We start from the raw sequence: 23,673 nt of genomic DNA on the forward strand, positions 1-23,673 counted from the left end.
GGTGCTTTGCTGTTCTTAATGTTTCCCTTGATGTCACTGTAAAATGAAATGTGACACTTTTTTAGGGAAATAGGTTGTTTCACCAAGAAAATTGTATGAATGTGTGATAAGCTTTAAGGGACGCATGCATGCATGCATGCATGCATATATGTGCATGTAATTTATCTAATTTCAGGTGGCAGCCAAATGTTACCAAAAAGGAGGAGCAATTGAGAAGGAAAAACTGGCTTTAGCGCATGATGCTGTACTTAATGTGCAGTCAAAGAAAAGCAGCCCCAAGTAAGTGCTGAAATACAACTGAATTTATTAGTAGTGTTTCTTGGAAAATATAGGGAACAAAGTGTTCTTGTTGATGGAACTGCTGGTATACCAGAATTGTGAAAAATAATGTAAAATTGAATTGGTTGTGCATATGTGACCTTTTTTGTTTTAAATAGGGAAAAACAGATGGACTATATGTACCTGGCTAAGACCTATTTGGAATGTGGAGAGCCAAAACTATCCCTGAAATGTTTGATTTACGCAAAAGAATTTCAGCTTTGTGCAGAACTATATGAAAAATTAGGCAAGGTACAAAAATCCTCTTCCCGCTCCCCAACCCAATGTTTAACAGAGTCTGTCTTCTTATGGGGTTTTTAGATCTATTTAGGGATTTTTAAACATCATGGTCCTAGACAGGACACTTTAAAATTTGTGTTCTTTACCTCATTTTAGTATTGGTGAGATTAGATAAATGTTCTTCCACCACATACTGGTAGAGTCATACGTAAAATACTGTGTTTTTCAGGTGGATTGTATGTCCAAGAGCAACATGCATCACAGAAGAGAAATAAGAGCGAAGAGGCGATAGCAGGGACTCTGCATTAATAGATTAGGTTTCTTTACCGTTCCCCACAACGCCAAACAGTAGTCATTCTTGCTTTGCCTTTGTTGGTGTTTCTAACTTGGAAACCTTTATCTCCATACAGTCAAGTGGGTGGGGAAAGGAAGAAAAATTATTTTTGTTTGATAATTGACTAAGACTGAAATTATTACTCGATATAACTATTCAGGTGATGCTGGCTTCAGCAGTGTACGTGCCAAGTGGACAATTTCTGCCTGAACTGGTCTAACATGAATAACAATCTATTAATAACGCAGAGTTATACAAATGATTATAACTTTACGGTTTAAACCATTGCCTCTGAACTCTATAATCATCCATTTGCTAAAAAAATGCAGAAACAACTCAAATTGTGTGATGGAGTAATGCACCCCAAATATAAACCAGATTGCAACTCCGATATCTCAGTAATTTAAAAAAAAAATAATATTGTGGTTCAAAATAAGAGTTTTCAAACACACTTAGCATTAGCCTAACTTTGCTCTCATTGCAGTCAATGATAAAATTCCCATTGACTTCTGTAGGAGCAGTTAGGCCGCAGGTTGCCCACCACTGACCTATCAGGGTAATCTGCGAGCCGTGAGATGTTTTGCTGATGTTGACCGTCCGCAGGCGCGGCTCCCCACAGCTCCCAGTAGCTCCAGTTCACTGTTCACGGCCAGTGGGAGCTGCGGGAAGCGTTAGGCCTCAGGGACACGCTGGCCGCTGCTTCCCGCAGCTCCCGTTGGCTGGGAATGGCGAACCACAGCCACTGGGAGCTGCAGGGGGCCGTGCCTGTGGACGGTCAACATCAGCAAAATGTGTCTCAGCCCGCAATCAGATTACCCTGATGGACTGCAGGTTGCCCACCACTAAGTTCTGCCAGTGTAGAGCCCTTTTGAAAATCCAGTCCTAGTATATATTTTTTTACCTTAATTTCCAATTTCTTGACTTTAAAATGTTTTGAGTTTTTAAAACAATTCACCATTCTAATGATGGTTTTAAATTAATACATTTATATTTACAAACATAAATCTACTTTAACAATTATTATCTGGATGGGAATGGTTATTCATAGAAGGTCATAGGAACTGGCTGCATCCATTTCTCTCTCCCTTGTATGGATAAAAATACCATGTTTTTTTCTGTTGGAATTGTTCATATATTTAGACTGCAATATTAATAAGAGTTATTATGGTGCAGATAAAAGATGCTGCGTATTTCTATAAAAGAAGCCAATGCTACCGAGATGCATCCAGATGTTATGAACAAATCCAGGAGTTTGATCTTGCGCTTAAGATGTGTTGCCATGAGGAACTGTATGAGGAAGCAGCTATTTTGGTGGAAAGGTATGTTTGTAAAGAGGATGCTGCAGAGGAAAAAGTCTCCTTTCTTCCTTGTGCTGCTTGAGCATATTAAAGTAGGTTCTCCACAGATTTTGACAAGGGTTTTAATTGGTGACATTACTTTTGCATCAAGATTAAATTCATTTGGTTTACGAGAACTCCCACCAGCTTGAACTGTGAGAGAGAACTTGATTTTTTCCCAGGACTTAGTTCACTCCCTTAACGTCAGCCATGTCAAGTCTTCAGTTCTCCATCTGGACTGGTCTCCTCAACTAGATCCCTAAGGCCGATATCCCAAAGATTCAAGAAAACAACAGATTCATTAACCTTAATGTGGTCCCCTTGTGAGCATGCATTATGATAGATTGCTCACAACGGGTATGTCTAAACAGGGATAAAAGACCCTCCACTCTTGCAGGGTCCCAGAATTTGGGCTGCAGCCTGAGCCTGAATTTCTACACAGCAATTTTTCAGCCCCGGAGAGAGCGAGCCCTGTGAGTCCAAGTCAGCTGACCAGGTCAGTTGCAGGTTTCTTATCCCTGTGTAGACATAGCCTTAATGAGAAAATTCAATGTTTTGTTTTCTCCTCAATGTCCAGGCCTTTTTTACGGCACACAATTCAAACTCTGCTCTGAAGACAGAATTAATTTCTTCATGGGATTTTTTTATGCTGCTCATCTCTATAAATGTCTGAGTGCTTCAGAAATATTAGGGAATTTATCGTCACAACATTCCTGTGAGACCAGGAAGTGGTATTTTTCCCATTTTTACAGATGGGAAACTGAGGCACGGAGATTACGGTCAAAAGCATCCATTCGTTTTGAGTTCCGAATCTGAGATGATTTGGACCTTTATTTTTCAGAGTATTTATCATTCTGTAGCACTTCATATGTTCAAAGCTCAACTCCCAAAGACTTCAGTTGCTGCTGTGAGTTCTCTTAGCACTTCTGCGAGTCAGACACCAGGGTCTCAAGTCAGGCACCCAGAAAATGAGGAGTACATAGCTACCACCTCTGAAGTTTGGTTTAAGTGACTTGCTAGCATCATGTAGAAATGGTAGGGAAAAAATCCAATTCTCCAGGGTAGATTCAACTGTGGGATCATCCTTTCTCTTCCTGCAATCTCTTGCGTCGTTCACTACACACATTCCAGCTTTGCAAGGTATGAATCAGGGGTCCTAAAGACAACAACCTCCTTCACTATACAACCCTGATTAATTCCCAGAGCAGGACTGTGCACTGAATGACATAGGGGTCTTGTGGAAAACACAATATACAGTCATGTTATTGAGTGCCAAATTAAGCTTGCACAGGCAAGCTTAATTCTTGCTTTTCCTTACTTTTAGTGATTGACTTTGCAACATTGATGACATAAATTGAACACAAAAACCTATGTTAAAATTTCTAGCTTTTTTTTTAAAAGCAAACCGAAAAAACAAATTCTATCATGTGGCATCATATTGATATCACATAGAATCTTTAGATCCACCACACAGACTTCTGTCTGTTAAGCTAACAGAGTAACTGATAGCAATAGGAGATTGTTATCCTCTATAAAGACTAGAGAGAAAGGGAGCACTTTGCTGATGGGTTTCACAGATATTTGCTGATAGCAGAGGAATGGTGAGATGTATGAAGGCTCTGGAGGGGAGTATGCTCTACTTGGCACAGACCTTCCTGTCCCATCCCTCTAACCTGCCCTTGTCATAGTCCTGTCTTTTCCCCACCGTGCCTTTCGTCACAGTCCATTTTTCTCATCTAGCCATGCCCAGTCACTGCCACTCAGGCTTCTCATCCCGGTCCCCACCTCCTTGCCAAGCAACTTCTAGTCTCACCCCTTCATATTACCAGTCCCAGCTTCCCACAACTCCCCGTCTCCTTGCCCATCCAGTTCCCCCTTCCCTTGGCTCCTCATCCAGTCTGTCTCTCTCTCCACCACCTTGGCCTCTACTTACCCATCCCCACTGTCTCCCACTCCCAAACTCTCTCCGTGGTCTCCTTGTTATCTCAGATTCCACCTCTTTCCCTGGCTCCTCAACAGATATGACTCCCCTTCACCTCTCCTCACCCCACTGGTTCTCATTCCCAGTCTCTTTCCTCAGCCAGTCCCAGTGTTCTCCCTCACTCCCCCGGGCTCCTTATTTGACCAGTCTTTCCTCCCACCCCCACCCCCCACCCCACACACATCTGCTATCTCAGAGTCCTTTTTTACCATTTCTCTTCCCAGCTCCCAGTCCCAGTCTCTTTGCCCAACCTGTCACAGCCCCTCCTCCCACCTCATATATTGGGACTCCCAGTCCCAATATTCCTCTCCCCTCACCTCCCAACCTCTAGACTAGTCTCTCCCCTTTACCAGGGACCTTGTCCCTACCACCCACTCCTCGGCAGGTCCAGTTCTTCTTTCCGGTGCATCTGAGTAAGGCAGTTTTCTCTTCCATGTTGTCTGAGCCCAGCAGGAGGAGTTACTGAGAGCTCAGGGAAGATGGGTTATCTGCTGTCAGTTTAGGTGCCCAGGCCCCTAACTGCAATTGCAGGGAAAGTCCTGCTCAGCCCTGGGCAGGAGCATGCCCAATGTGGACAGAATCTTTGGGGAATTTAGCAGCTAAACTTGATGAAATCCTCTATGCATGTCTGAACTGCAATTTTTCATAACTTGGTTTATAACTGTCCTCTCGGAACTATGCCCCAGTTTGAGCCCCTTCCTGTACCCCGAACCTCTCATCCCCAGCCCTACCCAAGAGCCTTCACCTCCAGCCAGAGCCCTCATCCACCCCAGCCCCGAGCTTCCTCCCACGCTCTGAACCCCTCAGTCCCACCCCCACCACACATCATCTCCATATTGGTGCACATAACAAAATTAATTCCGCATATGGATGTAAAAAATTAGAGGGAACACTGATGGTGGGGACACTAGACCTTTTCAAAATAAAAAGTTTTCCGGGATATTTTAGCATGGACAAAACATATTTTTCCCCAGCTTTGCTCTTGGAAATGATTGAACCTTTTTGGCTGAAATTTTCAAATAAAATTCAACCTGAATCAGATACCCAGCATGAAAAATTTCAGCCCAAATGCTTAAAGTTTGGCAGAATTATGAGCAACTGAAAACAGGGTCTTACGATGGGAAGTATTGGGCAACCTTCATGGATACATAGATAGCAAGGCCAGAAGGTACTATTGAGATTATTTAATCTGACCTCCTATATAACACAGACCATAGAACTCCCCCAAAATAGTTATTAGAGCATATCTTTTAGAAGAAAATCCCATCTAAAATGTGCTAGTGATGGACCTTAATAGGCAGTGCTGCCTAGAACTAGCTCCACCTAGAACCATAGGGTTAGAAGGGACCTCAGGGTCATCTAATTTAGCCCCCTACCAAGATGCGGGATTTGTTGTCTAAACCATCCAAGATGGCTATCCAGCCTCCTTTTGAAATCCTCCAGTGAAGGAGCTTCCACAGTTTAATTCAACAATTTAAAACTTCAGAGTAAAGTATATATGTTCCTCAAACAGCATAGTAAATGGTCATATTCTGTATGACACAGCATGAAATCTTATGTTATATAATGTGGTAATTTGGAAAATAACTCTTATTACCACTGTACGTGGGAAGTTGTTTTTTTTTTAAAGAATAGCATTTACCAAATGTATAGAAATAGTTTGATTCAAAATTGGAATTCTTAAAATTATTTTTAATATCTAATGCTTTATTTGAAATCAACCTTGCAAAATCATTTATGCAAATTTACCATCCCAGGCACAAAATCTACTCCTTCACTCTTACCATGAAAAAAATGATAATGAGAAACTAATGATGACTTACTCACCTGTCAAAAAACATTACTTTGTCCTCGGTGAGTGGGCTTGAAAAGACTATTGCAAGGTTGAAGTTTGGCTATGAAACAAGTTTATTAATTTATTGACATCATATAACAGTAATTGACCATTAGCTGAATGTCAGAACTAATTTTGAAAAAGGTACCTTGATCTGCCACTCAGAAGCAAGAAATGGGAGAAAGATTTATGTACCGTACTATGGCGCACATGTATTCTGTTAATCATAAAGTGATCAGTGATTGATGTAAGCTTTTGTTTGGATTTACCAAGTTTGACCCCTGAAGAATATTTGATAATGTGAGGGTCTTAGTCTCAAAATTCTGACTGTTCATGTAGCAGATTCATAATTATCATATGTATCTTAATAGGAGATCATACCCGCTGTGTTTTGAATGACTTTAATCTTACTTTCATCATCATTTTAAAGTAGTATGTAGCAAGACCCACTGACATTCTGAGCTTCTAATCTGATTCCTGATTGAAATTTTAATGGTCTTAATTCAGACAGCTTTAAATTGTAATGAAATGATCTGTAGATTTTTTTTTTAAAGTACTGTGATAATTTTTCATATCTTTGAGACCTCTCATCATTATGCACAATATTTGAAGTGCCCCTGGAGAGGACCTGACTGGCACAGAGTTATTACCTTGCTCGACATTGTGTGATCTTTTTAAAAAATGCTAGATTGTGTCTGTCTGATTTATTTATATATGGTAGTAATGTGACATTGATGTATCTTTATTCCAGATATGAAGAGATACTAAGGGTGAAAAGACAACCAGTTTCCAAACTCTCATACTCTGCAAACCAGTTTTATTTGGAAGCATCTGCAAAATACTTGCGTGAAAACAAAACCAAGGAAATGATGGCAGTCCTCTCCAGACTTGACACCGAGGACCAGCTTGTATTCTTGAAATCACGCAAATGCTTGGCCCAAGCAGCAGACTTGTTGAGGAGGGAGGGTCGACAGGAAGAGGCTGCTATGCTAATGAAACAGCATGGGTTTGTGCTGGAAGCAGCCAAGCTCACTACCAAAAAGGAATTTCGAGCATCATGTCTGCTTGCTGCAGTCCGTTTCAGCATAACTGGCTGTTCAGAATTGGAGAACAGAGACACCATCCTGGAAGAAGCCTTAGAGCTTTGTAAGCAAACAAATCAAAAATCCAGCATTGCTGAGGCAACTTTTCTGCAGGGAGTTCTAAAGAAAGATTTTAGAAAGCTTGAAGAGGCCTTCTACAAGTTCTTGCCTTTGAATCATTGTGCTGGTGTGGTGGAAGCCCTCTTTGAATCAACCCACTGTGAACCAAAAAGCCAGGGCATCTTTTTTCTGGCACCTTGTGGTTTAGAGGCCCTTCTAAACCTGTTCAGAGCTCTCCAAAAAGCAGCCACCAATGCTGAGAAAGAAATGGTCAAGTCATGTTTTGATTATTTTGGGATTTTGCCCATAGATGGCAATGTTTGCCAGGTGTCTCAAAATGAAGCTGGACATATTCTTCAGTTCTTGCCAGATAATCCTATTCTGAAAGAGAAGAAAACTAAAGATCACTTCATTGTAGGCATGGAAGAGGTAAAGTCTGCACTGAATAAGCACTTCTTAAGCAGGCTGTGTTCAATTGCATGCAGTATACTTGAGCAGAGTTACCCTGATATTTGCATGAAGTTCATTGCTGGCTTGAAGTGTGAGGATAAAACCTGCAAAGATTTCCATAGACCTTTGTTGCGTCATGAGGCAAAGTCTATACTTCAATGTAAAATGCATCTGGCAGCAATAAATGGACTGTTGTTACAGGCCAAGAGAGTATTCCCAAAAGAGCTGTTGCATGAATTTAATGACATTGATGAAATTTTGACTGCGGATAAATATATATTATGCAAATCCCTATTAGATTTTGTTTTCCCGAAACATTTCCATCTGAGAGTGGTGTCTGAAAACCCAAAGGCATGCAAAGATATCTTGGGACTCCATCAGTTTTCTAAACCCTGTAGGATGGTGTTGAAGGAGTACATCATATTTCAGTTTAAAAGTGAAAATGCCATAAACAGAAGAGAATCAACCGACTTGTGGCTCAGGGCAATGCAAGTTTTCATCTTGTCTTCCAGTTATCCTGAAGAATTTGAGAAGCTCCTTGCTAAGGAGGAAGATGATTATAATAAAGAACTGAAGTTATTAGAAGCTAAAAAATATAAAAAGGAGGAAAGAGGCAGAGGAGGAAGACCCAAAGGGGTAGATGGCAGATATGGCATGTTGATACCTGATAAATATTCTGGAAATGCAGAAAACACACACTTATGTTTCATTCGACTTCTTGAAAATTCGCTAGAGCAGCTGTATGTTTACAGAAACCCAGAAGACTGTAAATGGATGTTTTTCCGTTTTATGAATGTCCTGGTGAAGAAATGCATTGAACCTCTGATTCCTAGCATAGGAAATACAGTGATGTTGCTGGAATTCCAGTATATTCTCTGTTGTGCTGTCCTGATGCGCCTCTGCAAGAACATTACTCTGTGTCTTCCGAAAAGTTACATTGCTCTCTTTCATTACTGGGAGTTTTTGTTCAGAAAAAAAGACCAGAAGAAAGAGATTAGAGACATGTTTTCCATTATACAGGAGTACAAACCAAAGGACACAAATGAGGCTGTGAAGGAGTTCAAATTTCATCTCCTTTATGTTGCAAAAGTTTTGTGCGGCGCTAAAAACAGTAATTTCAATGTTCTTCTTGATGCTTTCAGGGATCCTGACTGCATTACGTCAGGGGAAGCAGAGCGTACAATGGTGTTATGCTTAGTGATGTTAGTGAATGCTGATCAAGTGCTTAGTCCTAGATGTAAATCCCTTTTACATGAACACTTTCCTGAAATCAAGTCAAAGTTAATAAATATGAAAAAAGATTGTCCATCCAAAGTGCCTGAAAGATTGGTTAAGATTGTGGAACGCGTGAATGACGCTGTAGATGTGAGGAAAATAGCAGAAGGCCTGCAGGAGCTGCTGATCGAACGAGATGAGGAGTACTTAGCTGACTGCCACTGGAAGTGGGACACTATGTATGCCAAAGGAGCAAGTATACGGGGCATCTTTTATGAGCAAGTTAACCTAGACAGAATTGAATCACATTTGGATCCTTTGGAATATTTTGAGGAGCCAGAAACGGAACTTGAAAGGGATCTCTATGTGGAAGAGAGAGAGGATCCCCTAACAGCCATAGCATCCATAAAGCAGCAGAAACAACAGCAGAAAGCTCATGCTAAGCGGAAATTGTGGCGTTTGTTTCTTTTAGCCTATTATTGCATAAAATGGAGGAGGAACTCGTGTTCAAAAACAGATCCCATTGGGATGGAAAAGAAAGAATTGGTGTCAGGAATCTTTAAAAAAGCAGATATCGACCGAACACAATGTGACCTCTGTGGAGTCAAATTTATTCAGGGTCCTGAAAACTACTTTATCCAGAAAGAAGACTTAGAGAGAGAAACTTCTGAAGCTGTGACACCAACAGAGACTGATCCAGGAGAAAAGGAGAGCATAGAAAGGAGTGAAACTGTTGTGGCGAGTGAGACTTATGTAAAGCACAGACACCTGGATGAGCACAGAAATAAATACACTGCCTACCAGAATTATTTTGAATTTTTCAAAAGAAATGTGGATCCAAAATTACGTGAAGGGTTAGATATAGTGGACACAATTGAACAAAATACCTGGATCACAAGTCACTTGATATTTAAAGAACATTCCAATGTGGTGCAAAGAAAAATTCAAGAGAACATAAAGAAGATTTCTGATATAGTAGAGGACATCTATAAGAGAAAGGCTTGGGCTGATGGTAAGACTTCTTTTTGTTGTGTTGCCTATGATGCCATCTCATCATTGCTTGTAGCTTGAATGGTCTTGTATTTTAGGTTCCTCCAACACTTCAATGATGTGACACATAACTGAGGAAAATGTGTTGCTCAACAATATGAGCTAAGTATGCGAGTATCTATACATATTTTTGTGCAGCAGCAGTAATATAGGCCCTGATTTCTCCTTTTACTTATTCTGATTTTCAGTGGAAGTTCTCCTGATTTATTCTAGTGCAAGTGAATGAAGAATCAGGCCCATATTGTTAGTCTGCTTGTAAAGAAAGATCTACAGTGCCTCTCAGTTTTTGCCAAACAAAGCGAGTTAAAATTAAGGATGCTATTGACATTCATATTTTATTTATTTAAATTTTATATTTAATGAACAGAGAGTATTTAAATAGTACAATCAGCACATAAAATGAGTAGTCTAATAGGGTCTCAAGTTCAGCTCTTTGTTAAAGTCTTTTTTTATAGTTTAGATACATGATCAGGTGCTGCTGTCATGCTTCTGTGGCAGTTTCTAACTTGTCTGAAGTGTACTCCTAGAAACACCTCTAAGGTTATGTCTATACTGAGAAGTTTTAGGAACTCTTCAGCTCTTGGTATAGCAGCTCTACTGGTGCTAGCAAGATGGGAGCACTGGTGTTAGGGTAGTGTCCAGGTTAGACTGTGCTTTGAGTAAGAACACCTGCAGTTAGTCTACACTTGCACCCCCAGAGTGCTAGCTACACTGATGCTAAACCAATGTTGGGAGCATTACTAAAGATCCTCAGTGTGAACAAAGCAAAAAAGTAATGCTAACAGTGACTGAACAGGAGTTGCATTAAGTTTTATGTCTTAGGAAATAAATATGTTACAAATATTATTTCATATTTGTTTACCATATATTTGATGTTTTGCACTGTTTCTGGCAAGGAAAAATAAAATTAGTAATGAGTGGGTGGATGATCTAGGAACAGAATAGAATGGACTAATTGCTCCTAGGAAAAAACTAGCACCTTAAACCAAAACTGTGCCATTAACTCTAGACCAGCCTTCAAAAGTGTCATGACAGTTCATCAACCATGGCATAACATCCACTTGTCTAAGGTGACTTATAATGAAAAAACAAAGGATATTTCACTCACCCATCAAAAAAACCCTACTTGCTGTGATGAATAGAATTTTGCAAGGCTGTCATAAGCCTGTGTTCACCAGTGTGTTACGTAAGTCTTATGTTACTCCTCTCATGGGAATGTTATACAGTTTGGAAAATTTCTATATACAGACTGTAGTAAGAGGCCCTGAAACATAAACCCCTGTATCAGAGGCCTGGTCTGAGGCCTAAAGCCTGAACCAAAGTACTTCCAGGCATTGCTAAGCAAAGCTGGGCTATGAGCCAGAGGCAGGCCCTAATTGCAGAACTTGGCAAGAAAAAGGCTCCTAGAAAGCACACGCTAATGATATAAGTAGTAATAAGAGGAACGGGTGACAAGATGGCACCTGGACATCCCGATATGAGGACACTTCACAAAGATAACAAGGAACAGCCAGGTGCATCCCAAAGACAGAGTCAAAAGGACAGCATGATGGACAGATGTGTTTGTTTGAACCAACATGATCAAAGGGGGAGACAGCACCCTAATGAGTCAAGGGGCTGTACCTCAATACGTCAGTAGGGATGAGTGATCTGTCCTGCAACTGTGTAAAAATAGGTCCCGGAGCGCATATCTTTGCCCAGCCTAGGAGGCAGTGGAGTGTCCCGCTACTGACTGAGCTGAGCCTATTGCCAGGGGGCACACATTCGTAGTATGTCCTGTAGAGTCTATAGGGAACTATTACTGTGCTTCGTTTGACAATAAACCTGGTTGGGTGCCTTCGTACCTTACTAGAGTCTGTGGTCTTTGGGGGGTCTCTTGGGGTCTGCTGTGTCAGCTATCTGCGCAGAACTGGGGCAGCACACAGAGGGAACATGCACGCAGCCGACTGTTGTCATCGTCGAACCAGAGCAGAGCACCTCACTGGTAGCTACCGACAACACATACAAAGATGTAAAGTGCATAAAGTCAGTTTATTACACATGCTGTGGGCTTGCCTCTCTGTCACCTTACATTGGAGAAAGTTGCTGATTTTTATTTAGAACAAACCATACTCAAATTTCACTGAGCTTTTTTACACTTACTAGATAATAAAATAAACAAATATAAAATTAATATACACAATCTTCGCAGTAGCAGAGAGATGTATTGCTATGTGCACTGGAAATACAAACATCTCTTATTGCTGCAGATTTTGGCTGACCAATGTCAACATTTTTCCTCTGTGGGAAAGCATCATACAGAACCAGAGAAAAGCTGAAGATTTCACTTTAATTTGGGAGTCCTTTATTTCAAGTCTTGGTTAGTTAATGGACCCTGACATGTTTTGACTTCTGTTTTAACATAATTAAGTAGTAGGCCACATCGTCAGCTAGCATAAGTAAGCATAGCTCCACTGAAGTCAACACAGGTTTGCTACTGTTCCTAAAGAAACAGCTGTCATCGATTATTTGTCTAAAGTCATCTGCCAACTAGAGTACTTCTGTTCAGTGAAAATCCTGATTATTATTATTATGCTAATTATTCACATACCTAATTGTTAATGGTAGATTTAGCTGCAAGATCTCGGTACCTGTTATCTTTGTTTTTCCATCCTGGAGGAAACTTTACAAACAAGTTTATATTTTGCGTCTGAAGTTTTGTTTTTTCTTTGAAGGTGTTCTTGTTAAGTCTGTAATATTACAGTTCATTAAACAAATGCAACAATACATTTGTAGTGTATTGTGCCTGAACCTGTAGAGTTTTAGGGGATTGAGGAGGGTATTCAAGGAATCTTCTCGTTTGCCCTCTGCGCAGAGCTAGCCATAATGTTGATGGGGAGTTCAGGCTCTGCATGGCCTTTCTAAAAGGGACAGGGAGAGGGTGTGGTTGTGACCCTCCCCCTCTGTCTGGCAGAATTGATTGATGGGGAGAGGAGTGCATGCTCTATCCTCTTCCATGGTGGTATCTCTCCCCTACATCATGTACTTCTGGAAGTCCCCAGGAAGAATTCTTGTTGATTCAGACAAAATCCTTCCTAGAGTTTTCAGTGCAACGTAGTCCTATGACACCTTTCCTTTAGCCACTATCCACCTCTCCAAGTCACTGTCCAGCCCTCAGATAATAAGCATGATCTTTTAACAATTTATCTATTTCAGCTGAAGAAATAATGACCAAGCCTGTCAGCAGTTTATCCGTTAATCTTGGTGATGCTCGTAAGTGGCTGAAGAACACTGAGTCACATATGGTAAAGGAGGAAGGTATGTCATCAAATTATACAAGTCTCCATATCCACAGAAAATGTGTGGTTATATTTTAATTTGAAGATACTCACCTTCTAGGTTTTATCAAGGCCACAACCATTATTGCATAGCCAAAGAGGACTGAGTAGGCTGTGTATGCAGGTAGTGGTGGGTCAGGTGCACTGTTCAGAATATAACAAATAACTGTGGAAAAGGGAAGGGAAATGGAACCTTCTTCACCAAAGACTAGGACATTTGTTTCTCAGAACTTTACAGCATCAGTATGTTTTTTGGACTGGTATCTGTATAACCCCAAGTTCTTAGGTCAGTGGTTTCTAATAGGACTGATTAACCATTTTTTTTTAACATGTTCTGTTTTCATCTGGGTACAGGACAGAAGAAAGACAAGTCAAAGGAAAACAAAAAGATCCCTACGTGTAAAATATTCTTTCTATAAGACATCATGATTTGCACATGTACCTTAATCCATCACAACACTTAAGCATAAGCTTAATGTTAATCATGGAAGTAGTTCTACTAACTTCCTTGGGAGTACTTTGGTGCTTAAAATTAAGCATGTACCTAAGTGTTGGATTAGGGCAATAATAATTATGTCGAGAAAGAAGGCAATATCCAGTAATAAAGCTTCTTGAATCTCATGTTTTTCTAGTCTAAAGCTGTGGTTTTAGACCATTGATTTTGATCACAATTGCATATCATATTATCCTCTGACAATACAAAGAAAGAGATAATTAAAACATAGTATGAGTGAGCTCTTAGTTCTACAAACAGCATTAAAGCCTTATTCTTGCTCTCTTTTGAAGTCAATGGGGAAATGCTTACTGACTGCAGGAGTAGCAGAATCGGGTCCTGAATGTCCACCATTAACAGGAGGAATCCAAGGGAGAAATAAGTACTCTGACACACAGATTAGCCATTAAGACATGATCCTGTGTTCATGTAAAAACTTAAGAGGAAAAATACTTTATTAAAAAGAAGTCATGATCAGTAATAAAATTAAGTCTTCAGTGCAAGAGGTATATCAAAGCAACAGAGACTGTAATGTTCATACAAAAAAAAGACTTGTAACTGGTTCATTGGTTGAAGCTATGAGTCTACTCAAGAAAGGTGATTATTTTAACGCTTAGGTTACGATGCTTTTGTTCTTAATTTTGCTATCATAAATGTAAATATGCAAGAGGAACCTGCTAAGAAACTATTGCTGCTAGGAGAGTTTTCAGAGAAACTTTGCCTCTCCCCCCATATTTAGCTTTAATAGTGGTATTTCATTAACTTGATTTTATTTATTTGGTTGTAAATGTTTTTATTACATAAGATTGGTTCACCAGTTCATCCTTATTTAGCAACACACTTTAGCACATGCTTATGTCTTATTGAAGTCAGTTGGTCTTAAGTACAAGTTCCATACCACCTTGTGCTTAAGTGCTTTGTTGAATTGGGGCCTGAATAGGAAATGGCCATAGCGTGTTTTTTTTGTCATGCCTTTAGGAAAAGAAAGTTTCAATCTTATATCCTTTTGAACAATTTATTGTTTTTTCTTTTAAAATAGGTTTTGCAGATGATAAAGACTTTGAAAATGAAGGACAGGATGAAATGGCAGCCTTTGAAGAACTATTCCCTAAGAAGTCTTCAAGAAAAAAGGGAAAACGTAGAAAATAATAATTTTAAAAGTATGCAGATGGCTTTCCACCCTGAACCACTGTAATTTCGGAATAAAATTGTTAAAGGCTTTAAAAGATAAAATATAACGGGATAGGGACAGCAAGGGGGAACATGTGAAAAATACCAGCAAAGATTTTTACTTCTGATTGTTTTTAATCCTTTGTGAGGGAACAGTGACCTACCTGCTTGTAGTTATTTTATATATTTATGTACTGTTTTAAAAATTAAACTGTGACAGGACAAACTTTAGGCAGAACCAAATGGGCAACTCAAAAGTGACAAACGCCAGCATGTAACTTAGGTCATGTCTACACTAGCAAGCTTACAGTGGCACCGATGCAGCTGTAAAATCGCTCATGTGGCTGCTTTATGCCGATGTGCGAGAGCTCTCCTGTCAGCATAATTGAACCACTGCCGATCAGCAGCAGCTATGTTGGCGGGAGAGTGTCTCCCACCGACATACAGCTGTCTCTACCGGTGTTTGTCAGTGTAACTTACGTTGCTCAGAGGGATGGGTTTTTTTACATTCCTGAGTGACATAAGTTAAACCGACAAAAGTGCTAGTGTAGACATAGCCTTATGAATTAGAAATGAGCCAGTGGAAAGAATAGCACTTTTCTGCCTCTACGCAGGGGTATTTCCCCACTTATTCCTTTTCCTGCTTTTAATTTGCATCTTTACCATCCTGCTAAGCTCCTTTTTTGTCCTCTCCCGCCCCCCCACCCCCACCCCGCGGAGGATTTTAATATCTTTTTTTGGACTGTCAAAGACCACTTGTCCCTGGAGGACATGGTTTCAAACAGCCATTGTGAACTAGCCAGCCACTGAGTGCTCCCATGTTTGGAGGAACTTAAATCTTCTTGGGGGAACTTGCAATATCTCTTCTACTTAATTCCAGAGTCAGGAATGGTAAGTACAGAGAGTTCTAAACACATTTGTGTGTGTGTGTGTATTCTGTCACCATTGTATACATCTCTAGTTAGATATGGACAAGAAGTCTTTTTTCTATTTGTTCTTGGTTTGATTGTGCTCTGTACATATAAAAACATATGATGATTCTTTAAAGTTAAAGATTGTTTATACATTTTACTTATTTTATAGGCTTGACTTGCCAAAAAAAAACTTTACATGTAGTACATTTTATAAAACCAACAAGATTGATGTTGTAGCCTGATGTCTCATTTTTTTAAATTGCTGTGCAAGGGCCATATAGGACTGCTCACATGTAAAAGAGCTGCAGGATTTGGGCGGACATGCAGAATGTGTAGTGGTGCTCACCACCACTGCAGTTTCTGGCAGGTCACATCTCCATTATATATTTTTAGGATGTTTTTGTATTTTTAATGAATGTGTTACTATGTGGCTGAGATACTTAGTTTTGAAAAGGTAGCTATTTTGTTTTCACATATCAAATTGTTTTAGTCGTTACCAGACCTGTCGAGAAATTTGGGGCCCTGATGCACAGTGTTCATGAACCCTCTCCCATTCCACTTTGTTTACAGAGATATTAGAGTTTTTTGCGGGGTGGGCACTGACCTTGGGGGCCCTGATAGAGGGACAACTGTTTTTTCCCATCACCCACCCTGGTAGCTACCCACACATTTTTCTCTGGGCCCCTGGTCCCATTGTTTTGGAAATTGGATGCACTGCATTGCTAAAAGCAAAACATCAGTGTGGACCTGTGCAGTATGGGCAGCAATAATATCCATCTGTCAAGTACCAACCACCCATCCATCACAAGAAGAAAAAATTATTATCCAATGGCGTTTTCAACGTGCTCTATTAAATGAGTGGATCGGTCTCATTTTGATTTTTCCCAGGTGGTGTCCACATCCCATCAGACAGTATCATAGTTGGCAACTTGGGTATGGTCATGAAAACTGATCTACTCGCTCTGTTCTAAGCGTGGTACATCCAGGTGAAGGTGCCGTAGTGGTGGACTTGGGAGAAAATCTGTTATTGCCCATACCCTGCGTGCTCCTTCTTTAGCTTCCAGGGCTGTAAATCTGGTTAGTGCAAGTGCACAGCTAGTAACCTTAAAGGGTGTTTTGTTTTCTTCTTATCTCCCCCATCCCTGCCAAACAAACAGGAATATTAACATTTTAAAGCCTATATTCCTGAAACATTGAAGTCAAGTGTTTAAATACTCTTGAGTCAAAGAATAAAAAAGGTAAAATACTCAGTAAATTCTCAGCCTTTCTTGGCTATTTTGCACATACTGCATGTTGAAATTTCAGTCAGTGAATTTTTTTGAAATGTGTACTTTAAGATTTTGGTTTTTGTTGTTAATTGTAAACTATAAATATACAGGAGGGTCATGCAAACATTACTCCAAGAACCTTAACTGTTGAATTTCTTGACTTGAGTGTTTAAATTCTTGACTTTAATGTTAGGTGAACAGTTTTTTTGTATTTTAGTTACATTTCATATTTGAAAAGCCCTTCACATTGATATTAAGTTATTACATATATAGTGGCCTTCACTTTAGTGAAAAAGTCATTCATTTAGGTGTTTTTTCCCATAAAAAGCATTGAAAAACAAGTGAAATTACTGTAAGAGACCAAAAAGTTGACACAAATATAACAAAAGCAAAAACTTAAGCTTCAAAGCCAAATTTAGAACTTCATCCATAGTCCCCTTGTGCAGGGACTTCAGATTCCTTGTGTAGATCCATCTATGCAAAAGAAATTACCAGTAAATGCAAATGAATCCACACAAAAAGTCTGACTCCAGTTTTGGGTCAGAGTTGCTGGATGGAACCTGTCTCCGCAGTGAGCTGAATTCAAACCGCTCCCTAAAGTCTCTGAAGTACACATTCAGATTTCAAAACCCCCACTCACACTCCCACACAACCCCGCCTACAAATTCAGGAGTGTCTGGATCCAGAGTTTGGCTCCACTCAAATAGAGACAGGAAATCTGGGTCCGAAGATCAAATCTCGGTGCTTGGCTTGAGCCTATGTTTGGTGTGCATAAATTCTTCCCCTCCCACCGCCATTCTCTTTGAATAAAAAAACCCTCTGTTCATGAACCCTATCCTAATGTGTGATTAATGCAATGAAGTTACAGTTCATCCAAATCTCTCTCGGTTTATTTGATTATTTAGTGTAATATTCCTGCATCTCAGGGCCCGGGGCGTCCCCTTTGGCAGTGGAGAATCAGCCTCACGGCTGGTTAGTCTCTCGGAGGTTCTGGCTTGAGGCTGTACAACTGAGCAGATCAACCATCTGTAGCTCAGGCCTGGCTGAGCAAATCAACAGTCAGTGGTTCAGGCCTTCTGGGTTAAGGGTTAGCGCTCATCCAGCCCTGAGTGCGGGTATGGGGACTTGGGTCCGTCCTGCTCTACCGGGTCCCAATCCAGGGCCCTAGAAATGACAGGTTATCTTATCACCAGGTTGACAGGAGAACGGGGTTGTCACCCTCCATAGCTGCTCGTGGGCTCTTCTGGTAGTTTGGCTCCCTAAGAAGGATGACTAACTCCTTCCCTGATCTGGCTCCAACTGAGCTGCGGGGCCCTGTGCTTATGCTTCTTGCCCTGCTCTGCCCCCACCCTTCCTGCCAGGGGGAAGGAGTTGGATTAGCTGAGCCCAACAGGGTGAGTTTAACCTGCTCTGTGCTGGAATGCGGCCACTGTGCTGCATTACATTAGAAATCTATAGTGCTTATGGTGTTGAGTAATGCCTTTGACTCAAAGGAATGAGTAAACTGTAAAACGAGGGCTTTGCTATACACAAGTAACATGTCTCAAAGACCGTCTCTTCAGTTATATATATTGTGCCTCAATACTGGATACAAGCTGTCACACTGATCCACTCACCTCTGCCTTAAAAGACTTCCCAAAACCCCCAAACTTGACTTCATCTCCTTAGTGATATAAAGCTACATGTGACTGTAAAGGAAGAAGAGACAATTCCTGCTGTTGGAAGAAAGATCCCTGGTCCAACTATATGAAAGATGTAAAGTAACTGCCTCTCCAAAATTCAAGCTCCCCAAAGAGAGAAGAAAACCTTATCCTCTTACAGCAGTTCCATACATCTGGGTGCAGGTTGTGCCCATCCTTCCCATCCTTTTTCACTTTATTCTGGTCTTCTACCCTCCTCTCTGGAAAATATCTTTTAAAATATTTTGTAAGGGCTTGTCTACAGGGTTAGTTAGTGCACAGCAAGCTGGGGTATAAATCTGCAGTGCTGCCACGCAATAAGTCGCCTTGTGGACCCTGCTACTGCAGTTTCAAAAAGCAGTGCTTCGAAGCGCACTGTGAAACTTTCAGTGCATGGTAGCAGGATGCACGCAGCAGGCTACATTAATACCTTGGCTTGCCGCACACAAAGTCTCCATGTGGACAAGCCCTCGGGTTCTGTTCAAAACTATATTACTACTACTAATTTGCTTTTATAGGCCCTAAACTAGCATAAAGTTTCAGCATGTACTTAATTTTAAGCATTTGAGTTGTCTTATTCAGTGCTTTTCATTTTCATCAAATATTATCTCCATATTATGAAGAACTGAGGCCACAAGAAGTTAAGTGGCTTGCCCAAGGTCACAGTGATTCTGTGGGAGAGCTACTAATGGATCTCTCAAGTTCATGCTTTTTCAAAGATCTAATTCTCCATCTAAGAGATGAATGCTTTAGCTACACTCAGAAAAACAGACTGTATCCAACAGAAGCCTATGTCGTAATATCTGACTGCATCATTATCAAGGTGAAAAGAAGGGGTTTTTTTACTTCTCACTGAAAATGTCAGTGGGCGGAAATGGCAATAAAACAGATTTTATTTCCATATATCATAAAAGACTCCCCCCTACTAGTAAATCTTTGATGTTACTTATTCAAAAGCATTTTGAAGCGCATTTTTATTAAGGAAGAGCACTACAAAGCTCTCCTGCAAAGACACTCTCTGTGTACGTGGAGCCTGAGGTATAATCTGACACCTTACCTTTTCCGTTAGTACCTACACATCTGCAGTTGGACTTCACAAAATACATCACTGTCTGGCACTGTAATGGATCTATAGCATCTCATATGTTCAGGCTTTAATTTCATTTATAAAATTTTTGGAAAATCCCTTAATACAATGTTGCACAGCACCTACACGTCTCTACTTGGTTGATTGTTTTTGGTACCATGGATCCTCGTGGATACTGCATTTGAGGCTGGACAAATAGTACCCCTGTGATCAACATGGATTTGCAAATAAAAAAATGGGAGTTACATCTTACACCCCACCCCCCCCCCACAAGTGAATCTATTTTTCTTATGGGCTTGAGAAATACAGTTTAAGCATCTTCCACATGCCAGCTAAGGGACAATATGAGTGGCTGAAAGATCTTCCAGAAGTGCTAGCTTTTGAGGTTAACTCCAGCAAGTAGCACTGAATATTTGGCTGGCTTCACATAAATAAGGATGGCAGATACAGAATGCACTCTTTGGTGAGGTGAGCATGGGTGGCTTGGATCAGCAGCAGAGAGGTGGTTTGCTCAGGTTTAACGAGTCTCAAATTCGGCAACACTTGAAAGGAAATGTCCTGCTCCTAGATCTCAGGGTTGATTAGCTGGATGTAAGGATAGTAGATCTGTTTATCTTAACTCTGAGGGTAAGACACAAAGGATCCATGTCTGTCCTGTTGCAGACTGCAAGAATAGTTGAATATAAGACCTTAAAGACACTTAAATTAGGACACTAGTTAGGGAAGTAAGCATTAACTTGCTAGAAATTAAATTGTTCTGCCTTTTCTACACTTCATTTAAAGCCTTCCCTGTATTTATTTCCAAGGACTGTTTCTTCGATATGCTATTCTATTTACTTCTGAAAGTCTGGTTTGCTTTTACTCTGTAACTATACTCAGGCCAACATTGTCAAAAGTGGGTGTCTAAAGTAAGGCATGGCACAATACAACTGGCCTGATTTTTCAGACAGGCTGAGCACCTGCATCTCTGATTACAAAGAAATGCTCAGCCCCTTTAATAGTCATGCCATTAACTTGGGTGCCTGACTTTAGGCACGCGTGTTTGAAATGATGGGACTTAAATATCTGTATATCTATATCTTGTGATTTCTTTATCTCTGAAACAGTAACAGACTAAGTTGGGGGGAGAATCTAAAAGCAAAAGTGACTAGCTCCAAGCCACACTACTAACAGTCTTAAACTTGGTCTACACACACAGTTGCACTGGTTTAACTAAAGGTTAAAATGATTTAGTTAAAGCATGTCCACAAAGTAGCAATGATTTAATTGGTTTAGCTTAATTTGGTTATTCTTTGGCACATGACCGGTCTCCTGAAGTCCCGTCTCTGGAGCCTGCTGCCCAAACCCCTCCCCCTAAGGTGGGTCAAGAACTCCCCTTGCTCCTGCAGCACTGTGCCCCACCTCTCTCCAGAAGCAGTGCAGGGCGGTGCATCTAAGAGCAACAAGGAGGGACTAGGAGGGGCCGATGCTTTTTCCCTTATCACCGCCTAGGAGACTGCTGTGGCTGCACGAAAAGCCTCTGATGGCCACATTTGAGAAACGTTGTTCTAAATGTTGTTAGACTATAACACATCTCTATACTTTTATGTGGGTGGGATTGTGGTCATGTGGTTAGAGCTGCGGTCTAGGCAGGAGGACTTCAGAGGAAGAGGGGGAGTTTTGTTCCTGATTCACTTTGTCAGTTTAGGTAATTGTTTAACATATTAACAACAGTGCCTAGAAGGCCCAGCCAATGTCAGGTCCCGTCCAAACACACATTGTCCCAAAGAGTTTAGAATCTAAACAGACAAGAAAGCCAGTGCATGAGACAGGGAGGGGTGAAGCTACTTGCCCACAAGTTACTCGCAGAGCCAGGAATAGAACCCAGCTCTACTAACTCCCAGTCCAGTGCTCTAGCTACTAGATCTTACTACCATGCCTGCCTGTAGCTTACTTTTCCTTTCCATAAAAGGAAGATATAAATACTGACTTCAGAGGAGAGGGTGCAACTCAATTTTTTCGAAGATGTTGAAATTCCAGGATGATTGGTGCCATGCAAGTAAAAACTAAAGCATTTGTGTATAAATCAATATAATATGTTAGCTGCAAGGTTGTATTGACTTGTATTGTGTTTACCATGCAAAGACAAAACATTTAACTGCTTGTATTAGTGATTCATTCAGAATGGAATCTGTCTTCCATGGTTCCAGGATTAAACATAGTGACATTTCAGAAAGATCCACTCTGAGTAATTACCAGAATCCCTTGGCTGGAAGCCTGCATAAGGAACTGAGGGAACAAAGCAGAAGTGAATTCATAAGTGGAAAAAAAAGACTTAGCCTTTCATCCATTCAGCCTGTTTCTGTAAATAACTTCCCTTGGCAAATCTTATTAGTTTATTTTGACCCTGTCACTCTGGATCTGTGTCTGCTGTTCAAGATGATAGCCACAAGATTAAATACAGGACAATAGGAAGGAATTTCCCAGTATGCTGGGTCCCCAGATTGCTAGCGCCTTGTTGCTAGCTTGCGTACAGGAAGTGTTTTACATTTAAAAACCAGAATAAAAGTGTGGTGTGATGACAAGATTACATAACGGGCATCATCCCCACAAACGCAGGGAAGCTGTAACAGCAATTCATAAATTGTGTTCTGTAGGAGTCTTGCTGTAATGGGGAAGAAGATATTGTATGTTCTTTATGTGAAATAATCTTAGCTTTGGGAACTAAAAACAGTTACATGTTCTTGAAGGTGATACGAAGAGGGTAAAAAAATATTTTTTTTGTGCCCACCCCCCTTTTGCTGCTTTTGTCAAAAGTTGCTTTTTATTTTTTGTAAGTTCTTTTTTGGGGGTGGAGAGAGGTGTTGCGTGTGTGTGTGTGTGTTAGCTTAGAAATATTAACTCTTTCCTGTTTTGCAGGGGAGCCCCCTTGGAGAACCCAGAGACATGGGTTGGGAACTCTTAGCCCTCAGCCTGAAAGGGTGGGAGTTTATTCTTTAACGAAAAGGGCTTTTCTGCATCCTGACATTTGCTCACCATACAGACTAGTTGGATTGTGCCTCTCTGTACAAATATCAGAGCCAGCTCAGACTTGACCCTAGCTCCAGAGTTGGCCTTCCACTTGCCCATCAGAAAACACTTCCAAAGCTGTAGAACATACTGAATTCCTAGTAGTAGTAAGCTTTGGTATATAACATAAGATGTACCGTCTGACTGGTGGAGGAAAAGGAATGCCAATCCCCACAGTCCTGGCACAACAGCAGAGAGACAAGCAGAGCCCATTTAATCTAGGTTGAAGAGAGATCAGTCAGGGGAGTACATTCTCCCAGCTGTTTGTCAAGACTTTGAATTAAATACAAGTTAACAATAACACACAACGGTTTTCCTGGGGGAAAAACACCACTTCCCTTGTCCATTAATCAGAGCTAGAGTTTTGTTTCCCACTTTTTTCTTCCTACACAGACCAATAAAATGCAATTCTCTAGGTAAAGATCTGTTATTAATTAATGTTTCTTCTAACATGAGTCTTTGCTGCATTATAAATACAGCCACAATGGGAGATAAGAGGGACTAGTAGATGAGGGACTAGTCAAATTGATACAACTCCAAATTTTACAAAACTTCCAGTGTTTTGGAAGATCTCTCCACTCAATATTCAGAGGGGAGGGAGAAGTTAGAAGTTTTTTTCAGCAGTAGAACTCCTTCATCTTCTCTCCTTTTATTCTGACTAGCTTTGTGCCTTCTCTTTCCCTTTAAAGATGATTCTGAAACACAACCTTCAGATGTGGATCTGAACGGTGGTTGGAGTCAGACTCTTGTGGTTCTGTTTTAGTCATTTCTGGCTGCAAGTTTCCCTGGGCCTAGT

General features: G+C 40.6%; 1 protein-coding gene across 7 annotated transcripts in view; it reads left to right on the top strand.

The window, feature by feature from the left end:
• The window catches only part of TRANK1 (tetratricopeptide repeat and ankyrin repeat containing 1), a 77,110-nt gene extending 61,079 nt beyond the window's left edge, over positions 1 to 16,031 (top strand). For all 7 annotated transcript variants that reach the window (XM_077811071.1, XM_077811078.1, XM_077811075.1 and 4 more), the window contains 6 exons: positions 176 to 279; positions 438 to 570; positions 2,066 to 2,211; positions 6,796 to 9,863; positions 13,097 to 13,198; positions 14,751 to 16,031. In XM_077811071.1, the coding sequence (XP_077667197.1) occupies positions 176 to 279; positions 438 to 570; positions 2,066 to 2,211; positions 6,796 to 9,863; positions 13,097 to 13,198; positions 14,751 to 14,860 (3,663 nt within the window). In that variant the 3' untranslated portion in view covers positions 14,861 to 16,031. The remainder of the gene's footprint in view (positions 1 to 175; positions 280 to 437; positions 571 to 2,065; positions 2,212 to 6,795; positions 9,864 to 13,096; positions 13,199 to 14,750) is intronic.
• The last annotated feature ends 7,642 nt before the right edge of the window (positions 16,032 to 23,673 follow it).

The sequence above is a fragment of the Eretmochelys imbricata genome, chromosome 2, assembly GCF_965152235.1.
Source record: "Eretmochelys imbricata isolate rEreImb1 chromosome 2, rEreImb1.hap1, whole genome shotgun sequence".
In the NCBI taxonomy this organism is placed as follows: domain Eukaryota; kingdom Metazoa; phylum Chordata; order Testudines; family Cheloniidae; genus Eretmochelys; species Eretmochelys imbricata.